A 27001-nucleotide genomic window follows, 5' to 3' on the forward strand; every position below is an offset into this window, starting at 1 on the left:
TGCTGTAAATCCTCGGGACAGCCCCATGCCAGTGGGAGACCCTCTGCCAACGTTTTTGTTGGCATAAGATAAAAATCTCCATGTTTGCTTTCCTGCCATCCCCGGGACGGCAGGACTTCTTCTCTGGACATAGAGGTGAGTACCAGTAAGCCAAAGTGATGCTTCTAATCTCAGGAAGTCAGAAGGCAGCAGTGGTGTGCCTGTTCGTGACTCCTGGGGTTCTCCCGGGCTTTTAAAGACTGTAAAACCCCAAATGGGGTACAAACCACATCTCTTAAGCTCACGTGTACCTGAGGAGCAGCAGGACTTTCAGCGTGGCTCTTGGTGCTTCAGCCTTTTAGACCTGGACCAGAGGCGGCTGGTGTGGGGAGGAATGGTGCAGGGCAGGTGAGCTCCTCAGAGGCATCCTGGCTGGTGCCCGTTCAGGGACAAAAACACAGGCAGGCAGAGAACTCCCAAAGTTCCGGCTTTGGAACTTAAAAAAGGTGCTTGATCCTCAAGTGTATCCCTTTGTAGAAAGGTGACATGGCCCAAACAGAGCTCTTCTCCGAATGCACACTGTGGGTGTAAAATGCTGGAGATGTGAGGACACGGGCAGGTTTGAATCTGTAACACCAGAGCACCAAACCCACCCATTTCCACCTGTAAGGGGCGAGTGTTTTATGGGAGTCGTGAATATCTTGTTCTAAAACAGAGTTGCAAATAGTGCAGCACAATTCAGAGCAGGTTAGCGTCAATCCACTGCACAGTGTTTTTCTCTACAACATGTTTTAAGCATTGATGCCAATAATACTGGAAGTCTGTTTTTGCTGGAGCCCGTGGCGGTGCAGTGCTGCTTACACTGCATGTTTTCAGCTGCTGAAATTGGCTCCGAGGGCAAGGACCTGGTGGATGGCCTGGGGGAGTTGGGGTGCGTCACCTGGGGACAAGTGCTGCAGGGCACTTTGTGGTGGCTCAGAGGGAGGGTCCCCTGGGCCAGTGGCGGTTCCTCAGGCCAGTGGGTACTGCAGCATCACCGCAGTGTTCCCAGGGGACTCTTCGGCTCCACCAGTGCAAACTCGCACCCTGGGAACACCCGTGTGATTTTTCCTGCAGCACATTGTCGCATGTTTGTACAACCCAGGGGGTGGGTGTTGGCGGAAGAGAGGAGGAGGAGGAAGGAATTGTGTGTCTTGGTGCTTGCTGGCAGCCCGCTCTCGGAGCTTGTACCCGCCTAACTTGAGGCTGAGGAAAGCTGAGGTGCAGTTAAGCTTGGGTGTTCCACATACTCATTGAAAACGTCCCAGGGCAGGAAACCTTGAGCAAGCCTCCAGGACAGAAGCAGAGGTGATGAGCGCCACTGAAAGCATGAGGCCTTGCTGCTGGGCGGTGGGAGCTTTGGGCTCCTGGGCACCGCTCAGGGATGTGCCGGGGGCTCCGGGGCACCGCTCAGGGATGTGTCAGGGATGTGTGTCCGTGGCGGGAGCCTGGGCCGTGCTCACTGCCTGCCCCACGTGGACTGGGCTCCCACGGCTCCCGCGGGCACACCACCTCATCTCCTCCGCACACCTCAGCCATGCTCATCCCGCCGTGACCTGCTCCCGGCGGAGCTTGGCCAGGAGCTGGGGCATGGTCCTGCTCCGGTGAATAAACTCCCCTTGCCTCTCCCTGAAGGCTGCTGGCTCCCCGCCCTCACTCACCTTCCCTGTGCAACATAGCTGGGGGACATACACCCTCCCCCAATTTTGGGGTTTTTTTCTTCTTTTGTTTATATAGGGAAAGCCTGGACCAGACTGGGAGGGAGTGCAGTCTGGCAGCCCCCCGGCTGGAGGCCGGCCTCGCAGCATCCCACAGCAAGCAGCCTGTGAAGGCGGGGAAGAGTTGCCTTTCTTTGTTAGAGCTGTTTCCCCTCTCCCTTGCAGCACAGATCTGTTTTTATCCGATGGGACTGATGCCTGCACAGGGGCTGTCATGCCGATGGTGCAAGTGCTGCAGTCTCTGAGCCGGAGAGGGGGTCACAGGCTGCCAGGTTGTTTCTCGACTTGTTTTCAGCCGACGAACAGCTGTGTCCCAAGACTTGTGCTTACTCAGCTCGCCTGGCATTGTGCCCACCACAGGTATTTTGAGCGTCACCCGCTCCTTCTGAGCTGGCTGCAGCAATCCAGCACAGCCGGGGGCTGGCCAGGGCCTGGTACAAAGCGAAGCCCCTCAAACCTGGGCGGGCTCCTGAGGTGAGCACCATAGTGCAGGTGGGCCAGCTGAGCGCTGTGGGGGTGTCTGTGCCCCCCAAAGTGTGTTTGTGCGGTGGAAAGCCTCAGGCTTGCTCTGCCTGGTGCCCTCGGGTCCTGCCTTGGTGAGCGGCGCCCCTGCTTCGTGGGGTGCCCAGGGTGCAGTGTGGGAACAGCTGCGAACGAAAAAGGTTCAGCCTTCCCACCGTCACCGGTTCCTCTCACGCAGACCCCCACCGCCACAGGGGGACATTGCCCCTGGGTCCTGACCCCACGAGCTGCCCTCCGAGCCCTTCGGTGCTGCTCCCTCCTGCCCTGAGCAAAGGCCCCGAGTGGCCCCAGAGTGGGGGCAGGGAGCCAACTTGGCCCAAGCCATTACAGCAGCAGGATTATTTTGGTGACAAAAGCCTCGGGGCTCCCAGCAGCTGCCCACACTCAGCTGGCCAAAGCCTGGCAGCAGATGCCACGGTCCCCACCGGCTCTCCCATGGGCATGGCTGCCTTGTCCCCCCAGGTTTTGGGTTGCCGGGCCACCCAGTGCCAGGTCTGAATGAAGCCAAAGGGCTTGTCCAAGGTGGTGGATTTGTGTGTCTTGGGTCTCAGGGGACCCCGACTTCTGCAGGGGGTTGAGGGGGTGGGAGGATGGAGGGGCCACTGTGGGCTGCCCCACTGCCAGCAGCCCAGGTGAAGCTGTCTGGTGGGGTCAGGGGGCTGGGCACAGCAGCAGGGCCCCAGAGCAGCTGTCAGGGCATAAATACCAGCCGGATGATTCAGCAGTGCCTCTGCCTGTTCCCAGAGCAGGGAGCAGCCGTTCCGGAGGCTGTTTACCAGCTCACAAGGTCCCAGGCAGCTGGTGCTGGGTGCTGAACCCCCCACAGCAGCATCTCCTCCTGGCTGGGAGGAGGTGGGTGGTGGCAAGGGGGCAAGATGCCCTGCGATGGGGCTGGGCTCGGTGTAATGGCATTTTTGTGGCACATGGCTGGTCCCAAGGGCCGGGCACAGCACGTACTGGCCCTGGCAAATGGGGAAACCCAGCTGGAGCATGAGCTCCATGCAAGCATCTGTGACTGGAGGTGTTCTCCAGTTTCAGATATCCCCAGTCTCACAGCCCCCATTTCTGCCTCAAGGTATGCACAGGCCTTGGGTGCTTGCTGCAAGTGTACGCACCTTGCTGTGAGTGTCTTGGCAATGGCAGTGTGTGCACACCTTGGCAAGGAGAAAATCCCTTCCCTTACCCAGAGTAAGCAGTGCCTTGGCAAAGGGGCACAGATGTGCTTGAGGTCCTAGGCTGATGCTCCCAGAGGCATCAGGTTGCTGTGGTTACTGGTGATTGCAGGAGACTGGAGAGGAGCCTCCCTGCCAGCATGTGCTGCTGGGGCCAGGATCAGGGGCAGGGGAAGGACCCAGCTAGCATGGAGGTGCCAGTCCCCAAGGAAGCCCACAGACTGAGCCCAGTCTCCCTTCACCCACCCAGCTTCAGCCTGTGCTGGCAGAGGTGGAGGGATGCCCGGCAGCACCCTTGGTGTGATGGAAATGGGGGGGGGGGGGGGGGGGGGGAGTGGGAAGGAGCATGGGACTCAGCCCTTACAAGCCAGCAGAGACTCCACACAGCAGCAGTGGGGCTGGGCTCCTACTGCCGTCCCCTCTGCCCTTCTGATGGGTCAGCTGCACACATCACCCTGGGGCAGGCGCGTGCATGGTGGCACTTCCTCCAGCTCCTCCCTACCACCCTGAACCCCTGCAAGAATGGACTGGGAGGTGGGTAGATGCTCGTGGCGCTGTGCCAGGCTGCAAAAGCATCGCCTTCATTGTCCCTGGGCCGTATCATTTGGCATCAGATGCTGCACGGTGTGAAGGTGGCTGGGTGAAAGTGAAGTGCTGGTTGTTTGAAAGAAAATTTACACTTTGACATACGGAGTAGAAAGTTTAGTGGTAGGGAAGTTTTATGTCAGTTTTCCTGTCTGGTAGCAAGAGAGGGGGCAGGAAGAAATAGAAAAGGTGGAAGAGGTGGAGGTGTGCAGGGCTGGGGGTGTTGCACCATGCTGGGTCTGTGCGGGGGTTTCCCCTCTGCCCTGGCTGCTTTCCCTGCGGGTGCTCTGAACCATAGCTGTGTTGCTATTTAGTTAAATATTAAGAGGTCAAGTAATAGAGAACCAGAAACCTAATTGCATGCTGCCCTCCATGGCACGGTGGTTTTTGGTGAAAGCAAACATGGCCCCTCGTGTTAGGGGAAGGTTATGTTGCTCGCAGCGACGGCTGCTATCCATCCATCCAGTGAGCACTGGTGCGCGGGTCCCGACGCAGGCAGGAGGTGCCACGTTGCTGCACAATGGGTGTCAGCAGCCCCCAGCTCTGTGGTGCCCGTGTGCTGGGCCTGGGGGGCCACAGCTGAGCTCAGCCCAAAGGGTCCAGGCGCCTCTGGGTGCCCCTGAGCAATAGGAGCCCCTACTTTCGGCAGGAGCAGGGGCTGCCTACGCTTCCGCATGGTAGCTCGCACACAGGACGGTGTTGGTCAGCCCTGCGGCTCTGCAAGGCACTCTTGTCCCGTCTGGAAGGGGCTGCATGCGTGTCCGTGGATGCATGTGTGCATACAAGCACTTAGATGCATGCGTATGTATGTGTGTGCTGGCAGGCATAAATGCATCCCTGTGCTTTTGTGTGCACACACACGTGCATGCCTGCACTGCCAGCAGCAGGGTGTGTGCCTGTGTACCACAGAGGAGGAAACCCAGCAGGAGCTAAAACCGCAGGAACCGCCAAGCTGCTTCCTTCTTTTGCCCCGCAGGGAGTGGGTGGGGGTCCCACCACCGGAGGACAATGTCCTGGGACAGGGCAGGGGGAGGCAAGGCTGGGGGAGCTCTCCCTGCCCTGGGGGGGGCTCGGCTCCCAGCCCACGTTGCATTTGCTCTCTTTGCTCCCAGTGGGGAAACTGGGGCAGGGGCCAGCCACGGTCACCTACCTAAGGTCACCCACCCAGGGTCACAGCTACCAGGTACAGCCAGGGCACCAGTGCCCCCAGACTGCCTTACTCTTACCTGGCTGGGGTGGGCCCTTCTCCCCCCACTAGCTATGTGGGTGGCGGGTCCCCATGGCTTATGGTTATCTCTGGACAGGCCCCCCCATCCTTGGACAGGGCAAAAGGGCTGTTCATGTTAGTAGCCCCACAGAGGGGCCATGGCCTCCTAGCTCAGCCCAGTGCTCCCACAAAGTTGTGGGACCACCATACATGTCAGGCACTCTCCCACATCCCCCTGCTCTCTGTCACCTACCCAAAGAATAGCTGGAGCCATGCTGCTTTGGGAACAGCTTTATCCGGACAGCCCACATCCATGGGACAGGCATGTGTGGTCCCATAGCCTCTGTGGTCCCATCCCACCCCACCCCACCCCTGCCCAGGATCCAGGGCTCATCCCCATCACAAGGCTGCTTGCCATGCATCTCGCAGCCTGGCCTTCACCCGAAACTTCTGCACCTGCAGCACGACACCAAACTTGCCCTCCAGCGAGGGCAGGGGCTGGTCCTCGGGGCACTCCAGCGTGAACCTCTGCAGCATCCAGGCCAGGAAGAGGAAGAGCTCCATCTTGGCCAGGACTTCCCCAAGGCAGACACGGATCCCAGCCCCAAAGGGCAGGTAGCTGGGTGAGGGCGAGTGCACGTGCTGGCCCCGCTCATCCAGGAAGCGACCTGCAAGGGAAAGGGGCACCACTGGCGTCAGCAGGGATCGGTCCTTTCTGCCTGAGACCTGCCCCAGTTCATCACATGTGTCCCTCCTGTGAGCTGCAGGAGCTGAGACAGTGCAGATGCCCCTGTCAGGGGCCGGGGGGTCGGGAGGAGCAGGAACCAACCTCCCACCTCAAAGGAACCAACCTCCCACGTCAAGCCTTCCCAGAGCTCAGCCTCTCCTGCTGTGCCCACACTGCCATCCCCTGGCACCAGGGCACCCAACCCACCAGGGTTGAACTCCTCGGGCTTGTCCCACTCCTTCTCATCATGGTGCACAGACCACAGGTTGATGATGACCCTGGCGCCCTTGGGGATGGAGTATTCCCCGATGCTACAAGGCAAACACAGAGTGAGACAGTTGCTCCCTCCTGCGGTCCCTGGCTGTGGCCTGGGGGGGGGTCTCACCTGGTGTCAGCAAGGGACACATGTGGGATGAGCAGGGGGGACACGGGCCGGATGCGCAGCACTTCGCTGATGGTGGCCTCCAGGTAGGGCAGCAGCGGGCGGTCGCTGAGCTGGGGGTGACGTGCCAGGCCAATCTTCTGGTCCATCTCCTCCTGGATCTTCCTCTGGACCTGGGAGGGGAGCAAGGGTTGGGGTGGGAGCCTGGGGAGGGGGGTACCCTGTGTGCAGGGGCTCCCCGCAGCAGTGGGGTACACCCAGCATCACCAGCATGTCACAGCAGGTTGTGCAGGGCAGAAATAAAATGCCCACAGCCTGATCCTGCTTATTTGTGAAGCCTGACATCTCTTTTGGCACCTGCCTTCCCCAAAGCCCCCCACGATGTCCCTGGTGCTGGAGGGAGCCCAGGCCCTGCGCTGTGGGGTGCAGACCCTACCTCAGGGTAGTGGAGCAGGTAGAGCACAGCCCATTTGAGCACAGTCGTGGTAGTCTCCACGCCAGCCCCGAAGATGTCCCCCACCGTCATGAGGAGGTGGTCGTCAGTCAGCTCCAGCCCTGGTGCCGGGGGACTGCTGTTCTTGGCACTGAGCCTCACTTGCAGGAGGGCATCCATGAGGTCCCTCACGGCATCCCCGCAGAAGGCTTCCTGCCAGGGGACACACACGTGAGCCCAGCTACCCTGAGCACAGTCCCCTCCACCCCAGCTCCAGCACCCCGAAGCTCCCAACCATCTCCCTGTCCTGGCCCCGTTGTCACCTTATGTTCAGTGAACTTCTGCTGGAGCAGCTGGTCCCGGACCTTGAGGCATCGCTTCAGCAGGGCCAGGTCCTTGTTGGGGAAGATCTTGGGGAGAAAAGCCTTGTTACAGCAAGGGGCTCCAGCTCCACCCAGCCTCTGCAGGCCCCCAGGCATCTGCTCCATGCCCACCAGGAGGGTACTGGCTCCTGTGGGACACCACAGCAGGGACCCTCCTGCTGGGAAGTCCCCAGCAGGGACTCTGGGGGGCTCAGGTAGCCCCCTCCTGCAGGACACATCCCATCTCCTTCCTCTCATCTGAGGTTAGAGGAACAGGCTGTCCCCACGTCCATGCTCACCTGGAGCCAGGGGAAGATGTCCACCAAACTCTCCTTGGCCACGGTGTCCACGATACCCTGGCTGTACTCCAGCATGGCCTCGAACTCAGGGTCCCCACGCTGGTATGAGGAGTTGAAGCAGAGGGAGCAGACCACGTTGGTGACAGCCCGTGTGAGCTCAGGGGCCATGTCCAGGGCCGTATCCTGTGCAGCGCTGAGCGTCTCGCACAGGGACGCAGCCTCCCGACAGACTGGGGTGGAGGGAAGAGGCAGGCCAGGGGGTGATGATGAAGCCAAGGGGGTGGAGGGGCAGCTGGGGGCTGGAAGGAAAGGTTCCCCACTCGTCCAGGGTGTGCAGCTTGCAGAGAACACCCCCCAGCTGGGGCTGAACCCTGAGGGGCTGGGATGGACAGAAGGGACATGCCGGATGCTGGGGAGGAGCAGCGAGGGTGGAGACACGTAGGGAGGTCTCCATGTGTGGCTTGATGCTGCTCCAGGGTGGAGCAGGGAGCCGGGGGGTGTGGGAGCTGGCTCCGTGCCTCAGTTTCCCCAGCTGTGAGTGAGGGAAGCCAAAGCTCAGGGCAGGAAATGCATGGGGAGGGGTGTCAGTAAATGACTGGCAACGGGCAGGACTGAGCCCCTGCTAGGCAGGCTGAGGGGGTGCCGGGGGGGTTGGGCTGTGCCAATGAGTCCCCCCTTGGTTCCCAGGGGATCAGGGCACAGAGAAAAGGAAAGTCCAGCCCAGATCAAGTGTGGGAGGGAGACAGAGCCAGCATGGGGGGGGGGGGGGGGGGGGGGGGGCGCTGCTGGGGGGCACTTACTGATCTTTTCAAGGGCAAGCGAGCCCTCCCCGAACATGGAAAGGGCGGTGTGTACCAGCTTGCGCTGGAACTTCCAGACGGGCCCATAGCTGGCAAAGGCGATGTCCTTGCCCCCCCGGGACAGCAGGTCCGTGGTCACCTGTGGGACAAGGCAGCCCCGGGGTCACCCTGCTGTAGGGCAGCCCCGTGTGAGCTGTGTGTCGGAGAGGGGTGATGCTGGGGGTGCGGGTGATCATCTCATCTCAGGGATGGTCTGGGGGGCTGGTGGTTCGCACTGGCCGGCGAAGCCTAGGCGGTGAGCTTTGCTTGCCATCCCCTTGGCCTGAGACTGATGGAGGCTTCGGGATAGATGCCAGGGTTAGGGGCTGGGGTGCCCAAGAAACCTAGCGGATGCAGAGAGCCTGGAGGTATCCGAGCCCATGTCCCCATGCCCTGACATGCAGCCAGCCCCAGGGAAGAACAGGCACCCTCGGGATGGAGGATGCGCAGGACTTGCCCTGGCGAGCAGGGCAGAGAGGGGCTGTCCCTGCCATTGCCTGGCTGCAGGCAGGATGGCGAGAGGGGCCCAACCCTGCCGGGTGTCAGCACCTCTCTTGGGAGCATCCCCCACCTCACCTCGCCGCAGTGGGAGAGGGTCTCCAAAACCTGCTGCCAACTCACCGTGCGGGGCCGTCCGGCAAAAGCTTTCCCCTTCTTCAGCAGCACCTCCCTGGCGTGCCGGTAGCTGTTGACCACCACCACGTAGTGGGAGCCCATCCAGAGGGCGTAGAGGCTGCCATAGCGGCCCTGCAGGCGCCAGAGCCGCAGGTGGAGCTGGGGGTGCCCGGCCAGCTGCAGCAGGCTCCCCACCAGTGGCAGGGCCGGCAGGCTCCGTGGGGGCCCCGTCCCCGTCCCCATCCCTGTCCCCGAGGCAGCTCGCCGGCGTGCCAGCCCCCAGGCGCAGAGCAGGGCCAGGGCCAGCAGCAGGGCACCCAGCAGCGGCATGGCAGGGCGGGATGCAGGGCTGTAGCAGTGCGGGGGTCCTTTATACCCGCTGTGGGGTCATCACCTTGACCCCAAGGCGGGCTCGCCTCCTTATCAGGGCGAGGGGGGATGGGGAGGGGGGAAGCCGGCGCTGGGCCCGTGGCCAGCTCTGCAGCTGGGCACCCGGCGGCGGGCAAGGGCACAGGGCCATGGCTGCTCCGGGTGGCTGGGGGAGAGCCGCGTCCAGCGGGCTGTGGGCCAGGGGGCTCCCGAGGCCAGGTCCATCTTCAGGGCTCCGTCCCCAGCACCCTGTGGTGGGTGAGGGGTGCAGGGGCAGCTGAGCCCTTGGGGTCTGCCCTGGGTGTCGTCAGCGCAGCCACCCCCAGGCTGGTGGGGCGCTGGGGTCCATCCCCAGCCCGGGAGCCCCTTGGTGTGCCCGCGTGGGGACAGGCGGCACAGGGCTGGGGCGCTGGGCGAGCACGGGGAGTGCTGAGAAGCCCTGGGCAGCACTGGGCAAGCACTGGGAGTGCTGAGAAGCCCTGGTCAGCACTGGGCGGCGCTGGGCTAGCACTGGGAATGCTGAGAAGCCCCGGCCAGCACTGGGAGTGCTGAGAAGCCCTGGTCAGCCCTGATTGTCAGCCCTGGGCAGTGCCGGGCAGCCCTGATCAGCACTGGTGAGCACTGGGCAGCCCCGGGCTGTACTAGGCAAGCACCGGCCAGTGCCGAGAAGACCCGGCCAGCCCTGGTCAGCCCCGGGCAGCGCTGGCCAGTCTCGGGCTGTCCGTGCCCGCGCTAATGTCCGAGTCCGAGGTGCCCTGGGGGAGGCCGTGGGGGAACATGAGCCCCGAGGGGGTCGGCTCCGGTCAGCGGCGCCCCCCCACCGCCGCGCACCGCCCCACCGCGGGGCCTGCGCCTTCCCGACCCTTCTGGCCGCCGGCGCTCGCCGTAGCGGCGCTGGCGGGGCGAGGCGGGGCGCGGCCGGGTAAGATGGCGGCGGGGGGCGCGGCGGACGCCCAGGCGCGCTTCGGCCACTCGGTGAAGGGGCTCCTGACCGAGAAGGTGACGAGCTGCGGCACCGACGTGATCGCCCTCACCAAGCAGGTGCTGAAGGGCTCCCGCAGCGCCGAGGTGAGCGGCGGGCGCCGCCGGGCGCCCCACTACAGGCCCCGGCGTGCGGCGCGGCTGCGAGGCCTGCGGGGCGGAGCCGGGGGCGGTGGCCGCTCGGGCCCGGCCGCCCCCCGGGGAAGGGCCGGCGGGGCGCGGTGGTGTGGCCGAGGGGCTGCGGCCCGGCCCGGTGGCGGCTGAGCCCCCGGCAGCGGCGGGCGGCGGGGCGCACGGCCGGGACCGGGGGCAGGAGGCCCGGGTTGTGGGCAGGGCCGGTCCGGCACCGCGCAGGGCTCTTGGGCCGCGGGTGCTTCTGGCAGCGCTGGAGAGGTGCTGGGAGGCGGGAGGGAGCATTTACCCCATGACAGCCCTCCAGAGTGAGGGGCTGGAGCGATGCCTCAGGCTCTCCCCAGGCCTGTGTGCTCTGAGGGGGGACATGGCACCCACAAGCCTTGCACAGTGGCCCCTGGACCATCGGCCCTGCGAGCAGGTCTGCTGGGCAGCTGCCACAAGTGTCTCGGGAAACGCAGCGCTGCTGCTTCTCAGTCTGGCCTGTGCATTTGTCTTTTAGCTCCTGGGTCAAGCTGCTAGAAACATGGTGATGCAAGAAGATGCCATCCTGCACTCGGAAGATGTAAGCTGTGTTTATCTGCTAAGGACCAGTGTTTCTAGTGGACAGGAGAGGAGAATTATAAGAACAGATATGTAGGCATGTTACTGGAGCCCTGAAATGAAATACAGGAGTTCAGGCAGCAGGGCTGGTGGCCAGTGTGCTGCTGGCCTTCCAGCGTCCTGCAGCCCAAGCCAGCCTTTAAGCTGTGCCATCTCTACACGAAAGCTTGAGGAGGGAACGTTAGGTTGAAACAAAGCACTTAGTGTCTGTGCCTGTTATTGGGAAAGAAGAGGGGAGTGTGCCACTGCTGACGGGTACCGGTAGGAGTGTTTCGGAAGCAGTGCAGTGATACAGTGATGGCCATGCTGGAGGAACTCCTCTGTCCCAGTGCCAGCTTGCCTTGTGATTCGGCTGAACTGCTCCATTAGACATTCATTCTTTGTCTTGTTCTCCACAGAGTTTAAGGAAAATGGCCATAATAACCACTCATCTACAGTACCAGTAAGTAAGCGATACAATGTTCTCTCTGGGGAGCTGAGTAGATCCCTTGATCCTTTTCTGTTCTACTTGAAGACTTTGCATGAAGCCCACTCAGATCAGTCCCTCTTGCCTGGCACTTCGAGCTGAATAGACCCCAGAGCTGGGATCTTCCAACCCTTTTGAGTTCCACTAGTACAGCTCAGACTGTTTTGGGGTGGGTGATGAGATTTTTACCTCCTGTTTGCCTGCACCGTGTCTCCCGTTAGAGTGTGTGAAGCATCTAGAACTAAGGGGGAGAAGCCAGTGCTGCTGCTGTCCTCTCAGGACTTAATCCAGAAACACACCAGGGTTTGGCCTCCTGAACCCTTGATCAAGTCCCTTTTGTTCAACATAACATGAACCCTGTTGCTGAAATTCTTGTTTTCTAATGCTCTTTTTGTTTCCTTTTCTCATCTAGGCAAGAAGCAATTCAGAAGAAGTGAGTACTTAGCGGAAGGAATGCCAGGAGGACCACCAGGACCCTGTAGGGGTCGGTGGGAAGGGAGAAGTGGTGGAATAGGGTGGGGGAAAACAGAGTGAAAAGGTTTTTGCAGCTGCCTTTGAAGCAGCTGCTGGCCCAGCAGGATAGTGTTTCAGTATTGCGAAAAGATGGGAATTTGAGGGAAGGGATGATTTATACCAAAACTTCAATTTTTTTCATTAATGTGATAGAGCCTGTCAGGTTGGTTGTGATAGATGATGAGGGTGGTGTAGAGCAGAGCTGTCTGATTATGGGTGCACAAAATGAGATTTGCCTTGGGACACAGAGGTGGATTGGGGAACTCCAGGGTTTGTCTTTGCTGTAGTGTCAGCGCTAGAGCTGTTCTGGTCCCTCGGATGCAGGCAGCACAGCACAGTCTGAGGAGCAGATCTCACTGTGAACCTCTTCTTGCTCGGTCCCCAGCGTTGAGCAGTCGTCAAACCTACAGGACCAGCTGAATCACTTGCTGAAATGAAGCATAGCATGAAGGCACGAGGACACCTGGACTGGCACCGAGGGCAGTGAAACATCCTTTCCCCTCCAGACCCTGGGGTTCAGACCTATGTCTGGGTAGTGCTGGATGTCAGCTGGGATGTGTGCGGAGCTTGTGTTTCTGGGCATGTGGGCCCTTCTCAGGTGCCTCCATCCACATCTCTGCTCCAGAATCCTCGCGGGCTCACCAGTGCCAAACTGAAACAAACTTACCTGAAACTTTACTCCCCCCAGCAATTCCCATGTCTGCTTACTTCCCGTGTAGCGTAAGATGTGTGGTCCACACTAGCACCCCTGGTAAGAAATGCAAATAGAGCTGTAGGTTTTAAATACAAGTGCCTGCAGTTTGACGCTGGACTGTATTTAGACACAGATGGCACAGGGTGCAATTTATTTAGGGCATGTTAATCAGGGGGAGCTGTAAGTGCCTGGGGGGAGAGAGGTGCTTCAGTGTCGACTGAGGTGCCAGTCCCAGGCCAGAATTTCTGAAAGCAGGAATCTGGGCACACACTTTTGTCACTGCTCCAGCTGGACATGGTTTGGCTAGCATTCTGCTTGGAGGTTATCTTATTTTCCACTCTGCCAGAGTCTGGAACGTCATCCCCTTGCCAACCCATCTGCACTGCCTTCGGCCTTCGACTGCATTCCTCTTCTTGAGCTGCTGCTCCAGTTCTTGATGAAGCAGCCTTGGCTGTGGTGTGTGTCTGTATCTGGGTGGGAAGGTATCCAAAGCCCAGGCCAGAAAGCAGGTGGGAGAGCATCATGAGCTGATGTGCTCAGTTCTGCACTGCTCTGTGTTGGAGGGCTAGCAGCCAGGCTCCTGTTCACATCCTGGGGGGTGACATCGGGCCCGGGCTATAAATACCGTGTCTTGTCTTTGGTAAGTCAATTATCTGGAGCACTTGGAGTGCACGGGAAGCACTTGTTTGCCTGAGTGTGCTTTTCATCAGCTGATATGAGAAGGCAGGCTGAGAGCAGGCATCAGCCTGCCGTGGTCCTGTTGCAGCACTGCTGGGGTTTGGCTCCTGTACTGCAGAGTCTTCTCCTGAGCTTTTACCATCCCCTCCAGTGCCACTGCCTGTTTGGGCTTCGCCTGGTGGCACCACAGCTCCTGCATGCCCATGAAGGTGCTACTGATAGCCCAAGGACCATGTGGGATATTTTTGCCTGGGGAGGGGTCCTGATGCCCAGCTTTGCAGATGCACTTTTGGAATGAGGGTTTTCCACGAGCTGCTGGAGAAGCCGCAGCTTCCTTGCTGGGAATAAAAGCTGCCCTGAACAGCCCCAGACTGCTGCAGAGTCTGTGCTTGATGCCATCACTGAGAGTCCCTGTGCAGGGGGGAGACTGGGACGGTGGGTCTCAGCCCCGCAGTGTCCCCCGTCATGCTTCAGCTCCAGGGGTTTCTTTGCAGATGCACTGTGTCCTTGTTGCAGGTGGCTTGTCCCCTCCAAGGTCGTGTCCTCTGCAGGGACCAGAGCAGTCCTGCAGCGTTAAACTTTGGTCTCACTGCATTTGGGGTGAGCAGGGACAGGGCTGTGCCATGGGAGCACAGAGCTGTTGGGCGGGTGGCAGCCAGGTGTGGTTTTGGGGGGTGGGCGATGGCAGCATGACCCCCATGGGAGCAGGGCCAGCACCCGGCGCTGTGCCTGGGGTGCTGCAGGGAGGCTGCGGGGCCGTGTGCCCGGGGTCTGGGCCGGGCGTGAGCCGGTGTCGGGGGTGGCGCTGGGCGGCGCAGGGTGCCGGGGTGGAGCGTGGCCCAGGCTGGGCAGAGTCCGGCCGAAGCGCTGCAGCTGGAGGCAGTAAGGCAGCCCGGGGGCTCTGCTGTGGGGGTCCGGGGCCTCCCTGGGGACACCCCTGGGGCCAAGGACTCTCTGCAAAGCGTGGGGGCTGATTTGCACTTTGGGGAGGTTTTTGAGGTCTCGTATCTCCGGGGCAGCTGGGACTGGTGGTTTTGCGGGGTGGGGGGTGTTGTCAGGCACCCCCAGGGACATCCCACGAGGCTGCTGGGTACTGCTGGGGCATGGGGAAAAAAGTGCTTTTTGCTCCTGTATTTGGGGGAAAAGGGGGGGGAGTTCAGGGCCTTTGGGAGGGCCCGGCGTGGTGCCAGGACACCAGCCCCATATTCCCGTTGCAGTGGCAACCCTCTGCGGAGAGCGGATCCACCGGGAGGTGCAGGTGAGGGGCGCAGGTGGCTGGGTGGGGGGCCGAGCCCAGGCTGCGCTGGGATGTCTGCTGTGGTCAAAGGTCAACGCCTGTTTCGGTGCCTAGATAAAAACGTGAGGTGCGGTCGGCTGCTTCTCTCCTGTTCCCTGCAGGGATGGGGGTTGTTGAGCAACCCCATGTTTCCCTGCCCGCGCTCCCTGCGCCCTTCTCGCCTGGGGAAACGGTGGCTGCAGCATGCAAAGTTATTGCAAAGGGGAATTTAATCCCCTACTGCACAAACACATCTGTGCGTGCGAGCAAGGGGAGCTGGGGAGGGTGGGGGCGAAGAGGTGCTTGGTGTTAGCCTACTCTTTAGCTGGGTGCAGACGAGAGTGCCGGTGCCAGAGGACGCTGGGGTCACATACAAACCAAGTGCAGAGGCATGGCCCCGCGGTTTGGTGCACAGGGAGCTCCCAGGGAACAGCTTGCTGTAGTTTGGTGGCCTCTGTCCTTCCCACCTCAGGATTACTATGGCAAAGAGCTGCAGAAGTCGGAGGACCTGAAAACCAATGCCTGCGTTACCTTGGCCAGGCCTCTTCCTAAGGCGGTGAGAGATGCTTTGGAGCGTGTCCATGAGGAGGTGGTGGCCAGGTAAACCCTGGGGTCTCCCCTCTTCTGCTGTGTCCCTCTGGGCTGCAGCCTCCCGGACCACCATGCCACGGGGGCACCTCTGCACGGCTCAGCTCAGCACCCCCCAGGTACTACGGCTGTGGTCTGGTGATCCCCGAGTGCCTGGCATCATGCCGGATCCTGGACCTGGGCAGCGGCAGTGGCAGAGACTGCTACCTGCTGAGCCAGCTGGTTGGGGAGCAGGGCCACGTCACCGGGATAGACATGACCGAGGGCCAGGTACAGCATGAATCTGGGGCTTCTCCTCATCCCCCCAACATTCCCCCACCATCGTTCCCTTTCTCCTCCCAGGTCAAGGTGGCGAAGAAGCACATTGCCTACCACATGGACAAGTTCGGCTACCGAAAGCCAAATGTTGAGTTCCTGCAGGGCTACATGGAGAAGCTGGGTGATGCTGGGCTGGCTGATGAGAGCTACGATATTGTTATGTAGGTACTGCACAGGGCGCTGCCATCCTGGTCCTGCTGCTGCCAGGGGCCATGGGCTGGTGTCCAGGTCTGCATCCCACTGGGTTGCCCACCTCAGGAGCACATGTTAGGGAAGGGGAAATTCCAAGGCAGGGTCTGTGCTAAAGCCTGGGAGTACACAAACTGCCCTTTTCATGGTCAAATCAGCATCTCCAAATCCTGCATGAAACAATGGTACAGGCAGCAGCTGGTGGTGCTGAGTGTGTGAGAGGGTGCAAATGAACCTCAGTCGCCTCCTCCCTAGCTCCAACTGCGTGATCAACCTTGTCCCCAACAAGAAGGCCGTGCTGCAGGAGGCCTACCGTGTGCTGAAGGTAATGCTGGGGCTGGCACCCACGGCAGGAGTGGAGCAGGGTTGTGGTGGCCCTGCTGTTGTGGTGCCACTGGGATGCAGCAAATGGGATAAAGCAAGACTGGGATGCGGGATAGGGCCGGGGAGGGCACCACTGCAGAGGGTCCTGAGCAGGGTAGCACTGGTGGGTGCCCAGTTCTCCCTGCCCCTTTTGTGCCATTGCTTCTTGAGGTCTCCCTTCACTCCTTGCTGCCTTCTAGCCTGGAGGAGAGATGTACTTCAGTGATGTCTATGCTAGCCAGCGCCTGAGTGAGACTGTCCGGAAGCACAGGGTTCTGTGGGGTGCGTAGGGCTCCAGGATGGGGGTAACATGGGATGGAGGGACCAGACCTTTGCCTCCATCACCCATGTCTGTGGTCTCATGCCAGGGGAGTGCCTGGCAGGAGCTCTGTACTGGAGAGACCTGTACAGCATTGCCGAGGAGGTGGGGTTTACCCCCCCGTGCCTGGTCTCCGCCAGTCCCATCACCATCGGTGACAAGGAGCTGGAGAGCTTCATTGGTGAGGGTCTGACCAGGGAACATCAGCTCTGGGCAGCTGTGGGGAGCTGTGTGAGGCGCCCAGCCTCTGCTGGTTCCCAGCCTGGGCACTCAGTGACCAATCCTAACCTGTCTCTTGCAGGTGACTGCCACTTCGTCTCTGCGACTTTCCGCCTGTTCAAGGTGCCGGGTAGCAGCCAGACTGGGCCCAGTCAGGTCATCTACAACGGCGGGATCGTGGGGCATGAGCAAGAGCTGGTGTTTGACGCCAATTTCACCTTCAAGGTGCGGGGAGCTGGGGCTCCCCATGATGCCAGGCGGTCCTGGTCTGTAGGGATGGGGTAGAGCTGATGAAGCAGTGCTACTCAGCAGCATCCTCCGTGATTTTTGGGGTTAGCTGTGGTAGAAGGAGTGGCGGGTGAGAGCAGAGGGGCTGTATAAACCAGGGTAAGCACAAACGGGGCGGGAAAAGGAGCCAGACCCATACATCGCATTGGGGTGAGGATAGGAGCAGGACATCCATGGTGGCTTTCAGGAGGGTTTGAAGCCAGCTGCTTGGTCATTGTGGGTGTTTCTCAAGGTTTTGGGCCAGGCTGTGTCCCTGCTTTTTCTCCCCCCATCATCTGGCTGGGTGGCTAGTGTCCCCTGGCCACATATCCTGGACCCCAACCCTGTGACGGTCCCTCTGCCCCCAGCAAGGAGAGGTGGTGGATGTGGATGCTGAGATGGCTGCAATCTTGCGGAGCTCCAGGTTTGCGGAGGAGTTCCTGATCCGACCTGGTGGGGCCTACGCTGGTGCTGGTGCACCGCAGGGCAGCTGTTGCAAGGGGGTGAAGGTTGGTAGCAGGCAGCTCCATGGCTGGGTTCAGGGTTGGGGATATGGGTGTCCTGTGCCATCAGAGTTGCCCTGGGGTATCAGAGGGGATATAGCATGACACCAAGAGACTTGAGTCCTTCTGGGATGGGCAGGAGCCCATGGAGCGCAGAGCGTGGTGCCTGGTGCCTGAGCTTGGGCAACTGCACCCCAGCGCAGGCTGGAGCTCTCCAAAGGGGGAGGTCTGCTCTAACCACCAGGCATGAAGAGCCCCTTGCCCCCCACCATGTCCATGGGGGCTGCTGAGGCTGACAGCTGGACCTGCCCGAGGTCCCGCAAGGGGAGGCATCCTTCCCCTGGGGAGATGGCTGTGGACAGCCTGCCACAGGGAAATGATCGCCCATCCCCATGGCTCCTTCGCGCCCATCACTCTCCCAGCTGCTGATGTGAGCTTGACCCTGGCTGCTAGCCCTGACCCCGCAGTACAAGGCACCCCTATCTGCTGGAAGCCTCTCTCCACCTCTGGTGGTCCCTCCAGCCTGTAGATGGGCCAGGAGAGGCAAGGGAGATAACGCCTTGCAGCTGCGTGTCCCTGAAACACAACCTTGTACTTGGGGAGGGGGAGATGTTCTTGGGTCCCTGGCCAAGCAGGAGGCATTTCTCAAATAAAAACAGAGCCAAGGTCCAAGAGAAGCTCTTGGCTTCCTCCTCCTGGCAGGGAAAAGCAGCTGGAGTGACCCAGGGGCTGCACCCACGTTGGCTATGGAGGGTCTGCTTGGGCTGCCCTACTGACAGGGAGTGAGTTGGGGGGGAAATGCCATTTTCTTGGGGTGCCTCTTGCTTCCCTCTGGCCCGATCCTGCCCCGGGTTGTTCTTTGCCCTCCAGGAGAAGATCTGCGATCCCTTCCAGCTGCTGGAGCTGCTCGCAGCCCCAGGTCCTGCCTGCCATCCTGGTGGCACCTGTGGTCCCCTGGGGTGCTGCTGAATGGTGAGCAGTGCCACTGGCAGCACAGGAAGATGTGGCCCCAGTGGCATGTCGTTTCCACTTGAGATCAAATAAATGGCTGAACGCGAAGACTACGTGCTCACGGCTGGGACCTTGGGGCCCGTGGGGTGCTGCTGTGCTCCCCTGTCAGGGCTGGTGGGGCAGGTTGTGCCTGGTGGTGGTGATGGACAGCTGTCCTGTGAGTCCCCTCGCTATGGGGGTGGCCGCAGCTGCGTGGCTTGGGTGTGCAGGCAGGGGCAGTGTCCGTGGGAAAGGGGTCTGTGGGTCGCTGCGTGGGAGACAGCAGGTCTGGAGGGGTTTGGCAGCAGCTGCGTGCTGGCGTTGAGCTCACGGAGCAGAGTGGAGACATTTGCAGGAGGCGGCTTGGCAGAGCAGGGTGTGAAAGGAGGCCCCGGTGCCGCGCAGGGCCTGATGCTGCAGTACGCATCTCTCTGCGTGAGCCTGGCTCTAATTTGAGGTCTCGGGGAGCCCGCAGCTGAGACACAAATGCTTCTGAGAAGCGAAAGGCACAGCAGTAAGCAGCCCAGTTGTTTTTTTCCTTCTTTTGATCTCCCCATGCTAACCTTCCCCATGCAGGGAGCCGCAAGCACCTGCCAGGCGGCCCATGCCTGCTCCCAGTGGTGGGGTGGAAAGCTGAATAACGTGGTTGCAAATGAGCATCTCCCCAGGGCACTGGGCGAGAAGGACTGGTTACCTCCTGGGGGCTCGGCCAGCCTTGCTTTTCCATGAAGAACTTGGTGTGACACATGGGGTGCAGGGGGATGCCCCCGTTATTTGCATTCAGGATGGGGCACGCCTAAAGTAAACTCCCCACACCTTGTCCCACTTGCAGCCCCACAGCCCTTTCCAGAAGATTTCCAGGGAATTTCTCTACCTTTCCCTGCTCAGCACTGCTGAGGTTTGTATTTTCCACCAGACTCCATCTAGTGGGAAAGCCCCGAGTCCCCTGCGAGCACTGCACCCGGCCGAGTTTTGCAGGGAAATGTGGTGATTCTGGAAAAGCAGAAGCCAGGCTGGCTGCATCCCGCAGCGGGTGAGGAGCGAGGGCTTCAAGGCTGCAGCAGGAGGCAAAGGGCCATGCTCCTGCCGCCCCCTGCGAAACACACGTGTCCTGGCCCGCAGAGGCTGTTTGGGAGAGGCCAGAGCTGCTGGACAGCCCTTGGCTGAGCAGCTGAGCTTAGAAATGAGGGACTGTTTCCACCTCTCCCCATACAATGATTTTCTGCAAATTTCCCCTCTCTGCCATTTAAACAGCATATTGCTGTGGCGTGGGGGAAGATAAAACCCAAACAATAAAATATTTGGATTCAAAAAGAAATGTGAGCAAATGCCAAGGATGCTCTGCCGTAGCGGTGGCTGAGGAGGGTCCAGGTAGTAAGGAGGCATTGCCAGAATGTCTGGAATGAAAAGCGTGGGCAGCCAGGTAACGTCCAGCTGTCACACAGTGATGGGAAATCCAGAAACAGGCGTGACAGCCCAGAATCCTTAACCTGCCCTCTGCCATCAGCAAAATAGGGGAGTGATTAATTCACAGTTTAGAGATTAAACGTATAAATAATGCCCATAAATACAGTTTCCTGAAAAGTTGCCTTGCCAGCCTATCTTTCTGGCTTCGGGCAAGACTGCGAGTCTGATCGATTTGGTGTACACACACATGTAAGTTGGTGTTACCTGGAGCCAACGGGGCATGTATCAGCTGGCTTCAGGTAGGGGACCCTGGCAGACCAGCCTCGAGGGTGGCTGTGACGTGGCAGGTGAGGAGAGCTCTGGAATTGTGTGCAAGGACCTCACTGATAGGACCTTGGGAAGAACCTGCCAGAAAACACATGCAAGATGCTGTTTAACCTACTCTGTGATTACTGACAAAGACTTTCACAAAGACTCCAAACAGCCCACCCCGGGAGGTTTGCAGCAATTAGCTCCTGCTATCAAAGGGAGACTTCCCAGGCTAACTGAAGAGCAGATAGGGTGGGGGGTCCCATCTGCAACCCCTTTCATTAAAAAGGCATGAGTCCCTGCCACAGCCTTTCCGCCTGCCTGGGGAGAGAGGTGCCCACTGCGAGGGCCCCCCCTCTTGCATGCATACGGAAAAAGGCCACAGCTTAATGCCACTGCATTTGCATAGCACTATTTTTTTCCCCATATTCTTGGCATTTCTGGGAGGAAGCAGCTAAGAGGACTTGACTTTGATGTTAAGCATTAGAGTAGGGGTTCTCACCAATCTATGGATGTGGGGGGGGTGTCTTGTCTGCCTGGCTTTGCTTGCGCATGCACAACCTTGGGGTTTTTAACCCCAAAGCCATGAAAGAGGAGAAGGTGCAGCCCCATCCCACATGAGGAAGCCCAAACCAATCTGTCCAGCACCCCGGCCTGGCTGTTCTGGTGACTGTGAAGATGGGCCAGATCCCATTCTCCCAAGCCGTAAGCTGTGGTGCTCTGGTTCACCCCGGGGTGAAAAGGGGGTGATTCCCAAGCCCCCACTCACTGTGGCTAGCAGGGAGGTGGCTGTGGCTCAGGGGCATCCGCCACCTCCCGGGGGGAGCAGCCCTCTGGAACTGCCCCTCGGTGAGCTGGCTGAGGTCTGGGACCAGGGAAGCAGCGCTGTGGCTGCAGCCCCCGGAGCACTGGGCTGTCCAGTGGGATCCTCCGCTCTTCCGTTTGCTGAGCACTTGAATGGCGGAGAGGCTGCTTTACCTCCTCTAAGGGGTCACCCTGAACCCCTAATGTGGGCTTGGCCACCACGAGCCCCACTGGGTGCTCCCTGGGCTGTCCGTCTCTGGCTGGCTGGGATGCAGACAGGTCACTCATCCCTAAGGGAGGGCGGTGGTGGCTGGGTCCCGGGGCGGCTGGGCCTCCGCTGGGGCTGGGGAGCAGCAGGAGAGGCCCCGGGACACCGGCACGCACCCACGTTACACCGAACCGGGGTCCCTCAGTCCTGGGTGCATCCTCCGTGCCCTGCGGGGGCGCGGGGCGCCGGGGGGGGGCTGTGAGCGTCCCGGGGGCAGCTCCAAAGTCCCGACCCCGCTCCTGGAAGTCCCTGCGCGGGGTTCGTCTGATGCGACGAGGCGGGAGGTGCCCCGAGCGGCTGAGCAAGAGGCGGAGAGGGGAGCGCGGCGCGCGGCCCGTGCGTGTCGCACGTTTAACGCTTCGTTTCGCTCGCAGGAACGAGCGCGCCGAGGAGGTGCCGGGCGCGGGGCGGAGGGTGCCCTGGGGCCGGGCCGCGACGGCCGGATCTTTAGCCGCCGCAGCGTACCGCGCCGGCGGCGGCACGGGGAAGAGCGGGGAGCGGGCACGGCCGGACGGTGCCGGGAGAGCCGTCGCCCGCGGCCGCCAGTAGCCCCGGTGCCGAGATCGCGGCCCCAAGCACGGGCAGCCCCACGGAGCCCGGGGCCGCGGGAAGGGCGCAGGCGGGAGGGCGAGGGGATGCTCCCCGCGGCCCGGAGCTGGCTGCGCCGCGGGGAGACGCCAGGGGGCGCTGCGCGACCGCCGACCGCGGCGGCGGCAGTAGCAGTAGGGGGGGGCGCGGGGCGGTGCACTGGAGCCGCTGCGGGGGGCGGGCGGCGCGGCAGGTCCGCGGGCAGCGGCGGGTGCAGCGGGCCGGGCAGGGGCGGCGGGGGGCAGCGGCCCCGTCCCATCCCGTCCCGTTTCGTCCCGTCCCGTCCTGTCCCCCGGCACGGAGGCTCGCCGGCCGCCCCGCCGAGCGCCGCACGCGCCGTCCCCGGCCCGCCGGCCGCACCGCGCCCCCATTGGTCGCGCCCCTCCGAGTCTCCGCCCCTCCAGCCCCGAGACCCGCTGCCATTGGCCGTGGCCTCAGGGCCGGCCCCGCCCCCGCCCGCCTGGCGTACACACCGGAGTCACGCGCCCCCCGCGCTGGGGAGGCGGTGGCGGGCGGCAGGGCGGGGCCGGGCCGCCACTGGCGGGGGGGCGCGCACCGATTGGCGGCGCGGAGCGCCGGGCCCGCCCCCGCGAGGCGTGCGGGGAGGGGCGGGGAGGGCAGCGGCTTGAGGCGGCTCTCGGCTCGGCCCGGCCCGGCAGTCGCCGCCTGTCGGGTCCCGCGGGTAGCCGTGCCCGCCGCCTCGCCCGCCGCCGCGCCGCGCCCGCCGCCACCGCCGCCGCCGCCGGGGGAGCCGGGGCACGCCGCAGGCGCCGCGCGGCGATGCGGGGCCGCGGCGGCGCCGAGCCCTGACTAAAGATGGCCGCGCTGCCCGGTGGGAACATGGCGGGGGGCGGCCGGGGGGCGCGGGTGCTGCTGCTGCTGCTGCTCGGCGGCTGCCTGGGCCGGCGGCCCCCGGCTGCCGCAGCCGCCGCCGCGCCGCCCGCCGCCGCCGTCGTCCCCCCCCTCGGCGGCGGCGGCGGAGGAGACGGTGATCATCGGCCTGCGGCTGGAGGACACGGACGACGTCTCCTTCATGGAGGGGGGCGCGCTGCGGGTGAGCGAGCGGACGCGGGTGAAGCTGCGGGTCTACGGGCAGAACATCAACAACGAGACCTGGTCGCGCATCGCCTTCACGGAGCACGAGCGGCGGGGCGGGCGGGCGGCGGCGGGGGCGGCGGGGCGCGGCGGCGGCGGGGGCGGCGGCGGGGCGGCGGGCGGCGGAGCCCCGCAGCGCTGCGGCATCCGCACCTCGGACATCATCATCCTGCCGCACATCGTGCTCAACCGCCGCACCTCGGGCATCATCGAGATCGAGATCAAGCCCCTGCGCAAGACGGAGAAGAGCAAGTCCTACTACCTGTGCACCTCCGTCTCGGCCCCCGCCGCCGCCGCGCTGGGGCCCGGGGCCGCCGGGGGGCTGGCAGGCGCCGAGGGGCCGGTCGGGCCCCCGCCCTGGGGCGAGACCACCTGGATCTACCACGACGGCGAGGACACTAAGATGATCGTGGGCGAGGAGAAGAAGTTCCTGCTGCCCTTCTGGCTGCAGGTCATCTTCATCTCGCTCCTCCTCTGCCTCTCGGGCATGTTCAGCGGCCTCAACCTGGGCCTCATGGCCCTGGACCCCATGGAGCTGCGCATCGTACAGAACTGTGGCACGGACAAAGAGAAGAACTACGCCAAGCGCATCGAGCCCGTGCGCCGCCAGGGCAACTACCTGCTCTGCTCCCTCCTGCTGGGCAACGTCCTGGTCAACACCACGCTTACCATCCTGCTGGACGACATTGCCGGCTCTGGGCTGGTGGCCGTGGTGGTCTCCACCATTGGTATCGTCATCTTCGGCGAGATCGTGCCGCAGGCCATTTGCTCTCGGCACGGCCTGGCCGTGGGCGCCAACACCATCTTCCTCACCAAGTTTTTCATGATGATGACCTTCCCGGCCTCCTACCCCGTCAGCAAACTGCTGGACTGTGTCCTGGGCCAGGAGATCGGCACGGTCTATAACCGTGAGAAGTTGTTGGAGATGCTGCGGGTCACCGACCCTTATAACGATCTGGTCAAAGAGGAGCTCAACATTATCCAGGGAGCCCTGGAGCTGCGCACCAAGACTGTGGAGGACGTGATGACCCCCCTCCGAGACTGCTTCATGATCGCTGCTGAGGCTGTGCTCGACTTCAACACTATGTCCGAGATCATGGAGAGCGGTTATACCCGCATCCCTGTTTTCGAGGGTGACCGCTCCAACATTGTGGACTTGCTCTTTGTTAAGGACCTGGCTTTTGTGGACCCTGACGACTGCACTCCGCTCAAGACCATCACCCGCTTCTACAACCACCCGCTGCACTTCGTCTTCAACGACACCAAGCTCGACGCCATGTTGGAGGAGTTCAAGAAAGGTGGGCTCGTGCTGGTGGCGGGGGGCGCGGGGGGTCAGCTCTCAGCTCTGGAGGTGAGGGGGCTCTGCAGAGAGGCCCCTTGTGTTCCTGCTTGCAGAGGGGTTTGGGAAGGCGCGCTCGGGACAGAGAGCGGCCGGTATTTAGGCATCTGCCAGATCCGCCTGTTCCCTGGGTCAGAAAACTGATATGCGGCTGGTATGTGCCCCCGGCCTCTTTTCCCCACTGCACTGGGATGTGTGTGTGGGCATGGTGCCAAGCAAGGTTGTTTTCTTTCTTGCTTTTTCCACTCATCTGTCCGTTATGGTGAGAACCGCTGACGGGAATCTGCACCCATTGCTTGGCTGTGGCTTCTCCCGTGCTTTTTCAGCTGGCCTGACAGCGAGGAGAGCGGGTGGGCTGCTCGGGTATCTTTCAGGCTTAGTGCGCGCGCACGTGCTGAGATAAACAAGGCGTTTTAGCTCCATTCATAGGCTCAGCCGGCTGACCTCAGCTCTGTGCTCATGTTCCAGTTATTTTGATTGATGCTTTGGTCTTGTAACTCATAAATAGCTTCAGGGTCTTAAAGTATGTTCGAAAGCACCTGTTGGTGCTACGCTTCAGAGTTTACAGGTCTTTTTCCCTAGGCTTCCCACCGCCCCAGCACCACAGGCTCGGCAGAGATGTGACCCTAGCTACCCCTCTTGTGTAGCCTGTGTATTAGTTGCATCAGAACGGGACTGAGGCTTTCTGGCGCCGTCTTAACTGTAGGAGGTTTTAACCTGACAAATGCATCTTAAATCCTGTTAGAAGCTTTTGCTTATGAGAAAGAGAAAAAACTTTTTTTGTTTTCCTTTTTAAATCTGTTCCTCTCTGCAAGCCGAGTAATGATGCCGTATGGCCTGTGCAGGGAAGTGTTTACAGAGAAATAACAAAGTGACATTTCAAACAGCGTTGATGTGCGGTCTCCTGTGCTGGAAAACGGAAGGCCGTTGGAGTGCCACAGAGCTGTTCATACCTGGGGAGACCTGGTCAGAGAACTGCTGAGCAGCTCAGTGCCTGGGAGGTGATCTGGCCGAAAGGGGAGATCTTTACAGCTGCACTGACCCCACAGTTAGGCTCATGGGGAATATCTGAGTTGGTCTTTTATCAGCTACAAAAGTTACCTTGAAAATAACTTTTTTTCATAGGTGAACAGTCTTTCTAGGGAATAATTTAAATTACCATTTACATTTCAGGTGCTGTGTTGTCCACACACGGGGTTTTGACAGCATGGCATTTGATCTCTTTCTTCCAGCTTAACTGAGTTTTGGGGATTTGTAGTGTTACCCCGTTGGTTTCCTCATCTTTAGTTCATCTTCACAGACAGAAAGTGAACATACTTCTGCTTTTTACTGACCGGTGCAGCAGTGGTTTTCTTTCTTTCTTTCTGCCTCTGTGTAGTGATGGGGAAGTCTTGCTTTGGTTTGGAGCTGTGGAAGGGGAGACGAGAAAGACCCCTCCCTTGGCTGTGGCTCCTGCACTGCGGGATCTGCAGCTCAGATCTGGGAAACTCAATTATGTCACTTAACTGTTGGTCCGTCAAGATGGATTGTGCCATGTGTGGGCATAGGGTTGTTCCCCCCTCCCCGTATTTGAACTCCAGGTAGCATGATGGGGTTCTTAACCTGTAGCAAGGCTTGTGTTTTTTCTAGTTTTGTTTGTAGCAGCTTGTCTGAGGAAACGAATGCTGTGTTGGTCACTTTATTTCCCCTGTCTGAAAGAGGTGCAATGCACTCCTGCGTGGTAACATAGCAATCCTTTTATTTAATAGCTGGGAGAATTAGGTGCATATTTTAATCCTGCAAGTGTGGCTAAGCCAAATATGCCTCCTTATAGTTCCTGAAACTTGTGCTTAAAATAGGCTTCTTAAAAATTCTCCGGGGTGGCTTAGAAGGTGCAGACCAGAGATTGCTTTCGCTGGTCTTCCCAAAGAACTTCTTTGTCTGCACTAGGAAATGTCCCAGTAGCACAAGTTTAGGATGACTTCCCAACGTGCGTGTTCCTCCCCGAGATCACTGTGTCCTGGAATAGTCTGTGTATTTGTGAATCAATTCAGGCTAGTTTGGTCGTACTTAAATGTTTACTCCAGAACAGCTATGCTGGTTGGTCTGTATGGACAAGCCCTGGTGATAGGACCAGCTCTGTCCAAACTGGTTTCTCTTTAAAAAGTGCAGATATGGTGGAAATAAATGGCTTCCTTTGTGTGTTTTGAAATGAATGTAAATAACTGATAGCTTGCTTGATCTGGCATAGCGCAGTGTCTTTTGCAAGAGTTCTTCAAACTTTCTTCTTCAGAGCAACCTTGCCAAATTCCCATGAGAATGTACAAATTAAGGGTGAGAATCAAACTGCTTGTTACTCTCTAGAAGAGTGTTGAAAATAAGTTTACAGTTTTTAATCATTCCCTTCCCATCACATTGAACTTCTGCCACAGTAGGCTTGCTTCAAAACTCACGTGCATCTTTTTTTTTTTTTTTTTTTTTTTTTTTTTTTTTACACCCCAGCCCCCCCAGCAGGTCCCTGCTGCCACAGTTTGGTGCAATGGGCAGCTCGTGTGATAATGCTGTCAGTTGAATAATCGGTTTAAGGAGAGGGGCGTTTTTTTTTTTTTTTTAAAGAAATTTGGTAATTAGCTGGGTAGGTGGGGTTTTGAAGCTCACTTTTTTGGGTAGGAGCGATGTGTTCTTAACCTAAACGCGGAACGGAGGCTTACAAGGAGGAGGTTAAAAGTCAAGCACTGCAGGATGTATGTCCTTACGTGGTTGTGGAAGATGAAATGTGTAGTTCTGTACTTGTCCTCATGCTTAGGCTGTGCAGCTGGAGGATTTGGTGATGGTGATGTTATTAATGTTCTTTGGCCACAATTG

At 60.2% G+C, this 27001-nt stretch overlaps 4 protein-coding genes across 7 annotated transcripts in view; 3 read left to right on the forward strand and 1 right to left on the reverse strand.

Annotated features, from left to right (window-relative positions):
• Nucleotides 1–5604: 5604 nt before the first annotated feature.
• Nucleotides 5605–9362, reverse strand: LOC101910363 (steroid 17-alpha-hydroxylase/17,20 lyase). The gene is made up of 8 exons (XM_005238974.4): nt 8886–9362; nt 8226–8364; nt 7426–7655; nt 7088–7174; nt 6768–6977; nt 6335–6504; nt 6157–6260; nt 5605–5890 (listed from the first exon to the last, which is right to left on the reverse strand). The coding sequence occupies exons 1-8, from the start codon at nt 9207–9209 to the stop codon at nt 5622–5624; spliced, it is 1533 nt and encodes a 510-aa protein (XP_005239031.2). The 5' UTR covers nt 9210–9362; the 3' UTR covers nt 5605–5621.
• A 774-nt stretch (nt 9363–10136) lies between these two features.
• Nucleotides 10137–13680, forward strand: BORCS7 (BLOC-1 related complex subunit 7). 3 transcript variants are annotated; one of them, XM_055791690.1, is made up of 5 exons: nt 10137–10316; nt 10864–10926; nt 11363–11406; nt 11843–11914; nt 12329–13680. In XM_055791690.1, the coding sequence occupies exons 1-4, from the start codon at nt 10176–10178 to the stop codon at nt 11865–11867; spliced, it is 273 nt and encodes a 90-aa protein (XP_055647665.1). In that variant the 5' UTR covers nt 10137–10175; the 3' UTR covers nt 11868–11914; nt 12329–13680. The 3 variants fall into 3 exon arrangements, with proteins under 3 accessions (XP_055647665.1, XP_055647659.1, XP_055647654.1); XM_055791684.1 differs by having other exon boundaries at nt 11843–11863; nt 12268–13680; XM_055791679.1 differs by having other exon boundaries at nt 10140–10316; nt 11843–11863.
• Nucleotides 13681–14144: 464 nt separating this feature from the next.
• On the forward strand, nt 14145–18416 carry AS3MT (arsenite methyltransferase). Of its 2 annotated transcripts, XM_027788958.2 has the most exons (11): nt 14145–14197; nt 14533–14573; nt 15064–15191; nt 15299–15449; nt 15522–15658; nt 15942–16011; nt 16250–16331; nt 16418–16549; nt 16670–16812; nt 17223–17363; nt 18228–18416. In XM_027788958.2, coding segments are annotated over exons 1-11 (1125 nt in total). In that variant the 5' UTR covers nt 14145–14196; the 3' UTR covers nt 18327–18416. The 2 variants fall into 2 exon arrangements, with proteins under 2 accessions (XP_027644759.1, XP_027644760.1); XM_027788959.2 differs by lacking the exons at nt 14145–14197; nt 14533–14573 and having other exon boundaries at nt 15102–15191; nt 15289–15449.
• Nucleotides 18417–22398: 3982 nt separating this feature from the next.
• Nucleotides 22399–27001, forward strand: part of CNNM2 (cyclin and CBS domain divalent metal cation transport mediator 2) — a 123152-nt gene continuing 118549 nt past the window's right edge. Inside the window, 2 exon segments of the mRNA XM_005238975.4 lie at nt 22399–22677; nt 22679–24116. Of these exon segments, the coding sequence (XP_005239032.3) occupies nt 22540–22677; nt 22679–24116 (1576 nt within the window). The 5' untranslated portion in view covers nt 22399–22539.

This window comes from Falco peregrinus, chromosome 1, assembly GCF_023634155.1.
Source record: "Falco peregrinus isolate bFalPer1 chromosome 1, bFalPer1.pri, whole genome shotgun sequence".
NCBI lineage: Eukaryota > Metazoa > Chordata > Aves > Falconiformes > Falconidae > Falco > Falco peregrinus.

Coding starts and splice junctions, on each gene's coding strand:
- LOC101910363 (XM_005238974.4), bottom strand. CDS start 9,209: ATGCCGCTGCTGGGTGCCCTGCTGCTGGCCCTGGCCCTGCTCTGCGCC. Junction 8,365..8,885: donor TTGCCGGACGGCCCCGCACG/GTGAGTTGGCAG, acceptor CTTGTCCCACAG/GTGACCACGGACCTGCTGTC. Junction 6,978..7,087: donor AGAAGTTCACTGAACATAAG/GTGACAACGGGG, acceptor GTCCCCTGGCAG/GAAGCCTTCTGCGGGGATGC.
- BORCS7 (XM_055791679.1), top strand. CDS start 10,176: ATGGCGGCGGGGGGCGCGGCGGACGCCCAGGCGCGCTTCGGCCACTCG. Junction 10,317..10,863: donor AGGGCTCCCGCAGCGCCGAG/GTGAGCGGCGGG, acceptor TTTGTCTTTTAG/CTCCTGGGTCAAGCTGCTAG. Junction 10,927..11,362: donor CCATCCTGCACTCGGAAGAT/GTAAGCTGTGTT, acceptor TGTTCTCCACAG/AGTTTAAGGAAAATGGCCAT.
- AS3MT (XM_027788958.2), top strand. Junction 14,574..15,063: donor GGATCCACCGGGAGGTGCAG/GTGAGGGGCGCA, acceptor TTCCCACCTCAG/GATTACTATGGCAAAGAGCT. Junction 15,659..15,941: donor GAGAGCTACGATATTGTTAT/GTAGGTACTGCA, acceptor CCTCCTCCCTAG/CTCCAACTGCGTGATCAACC.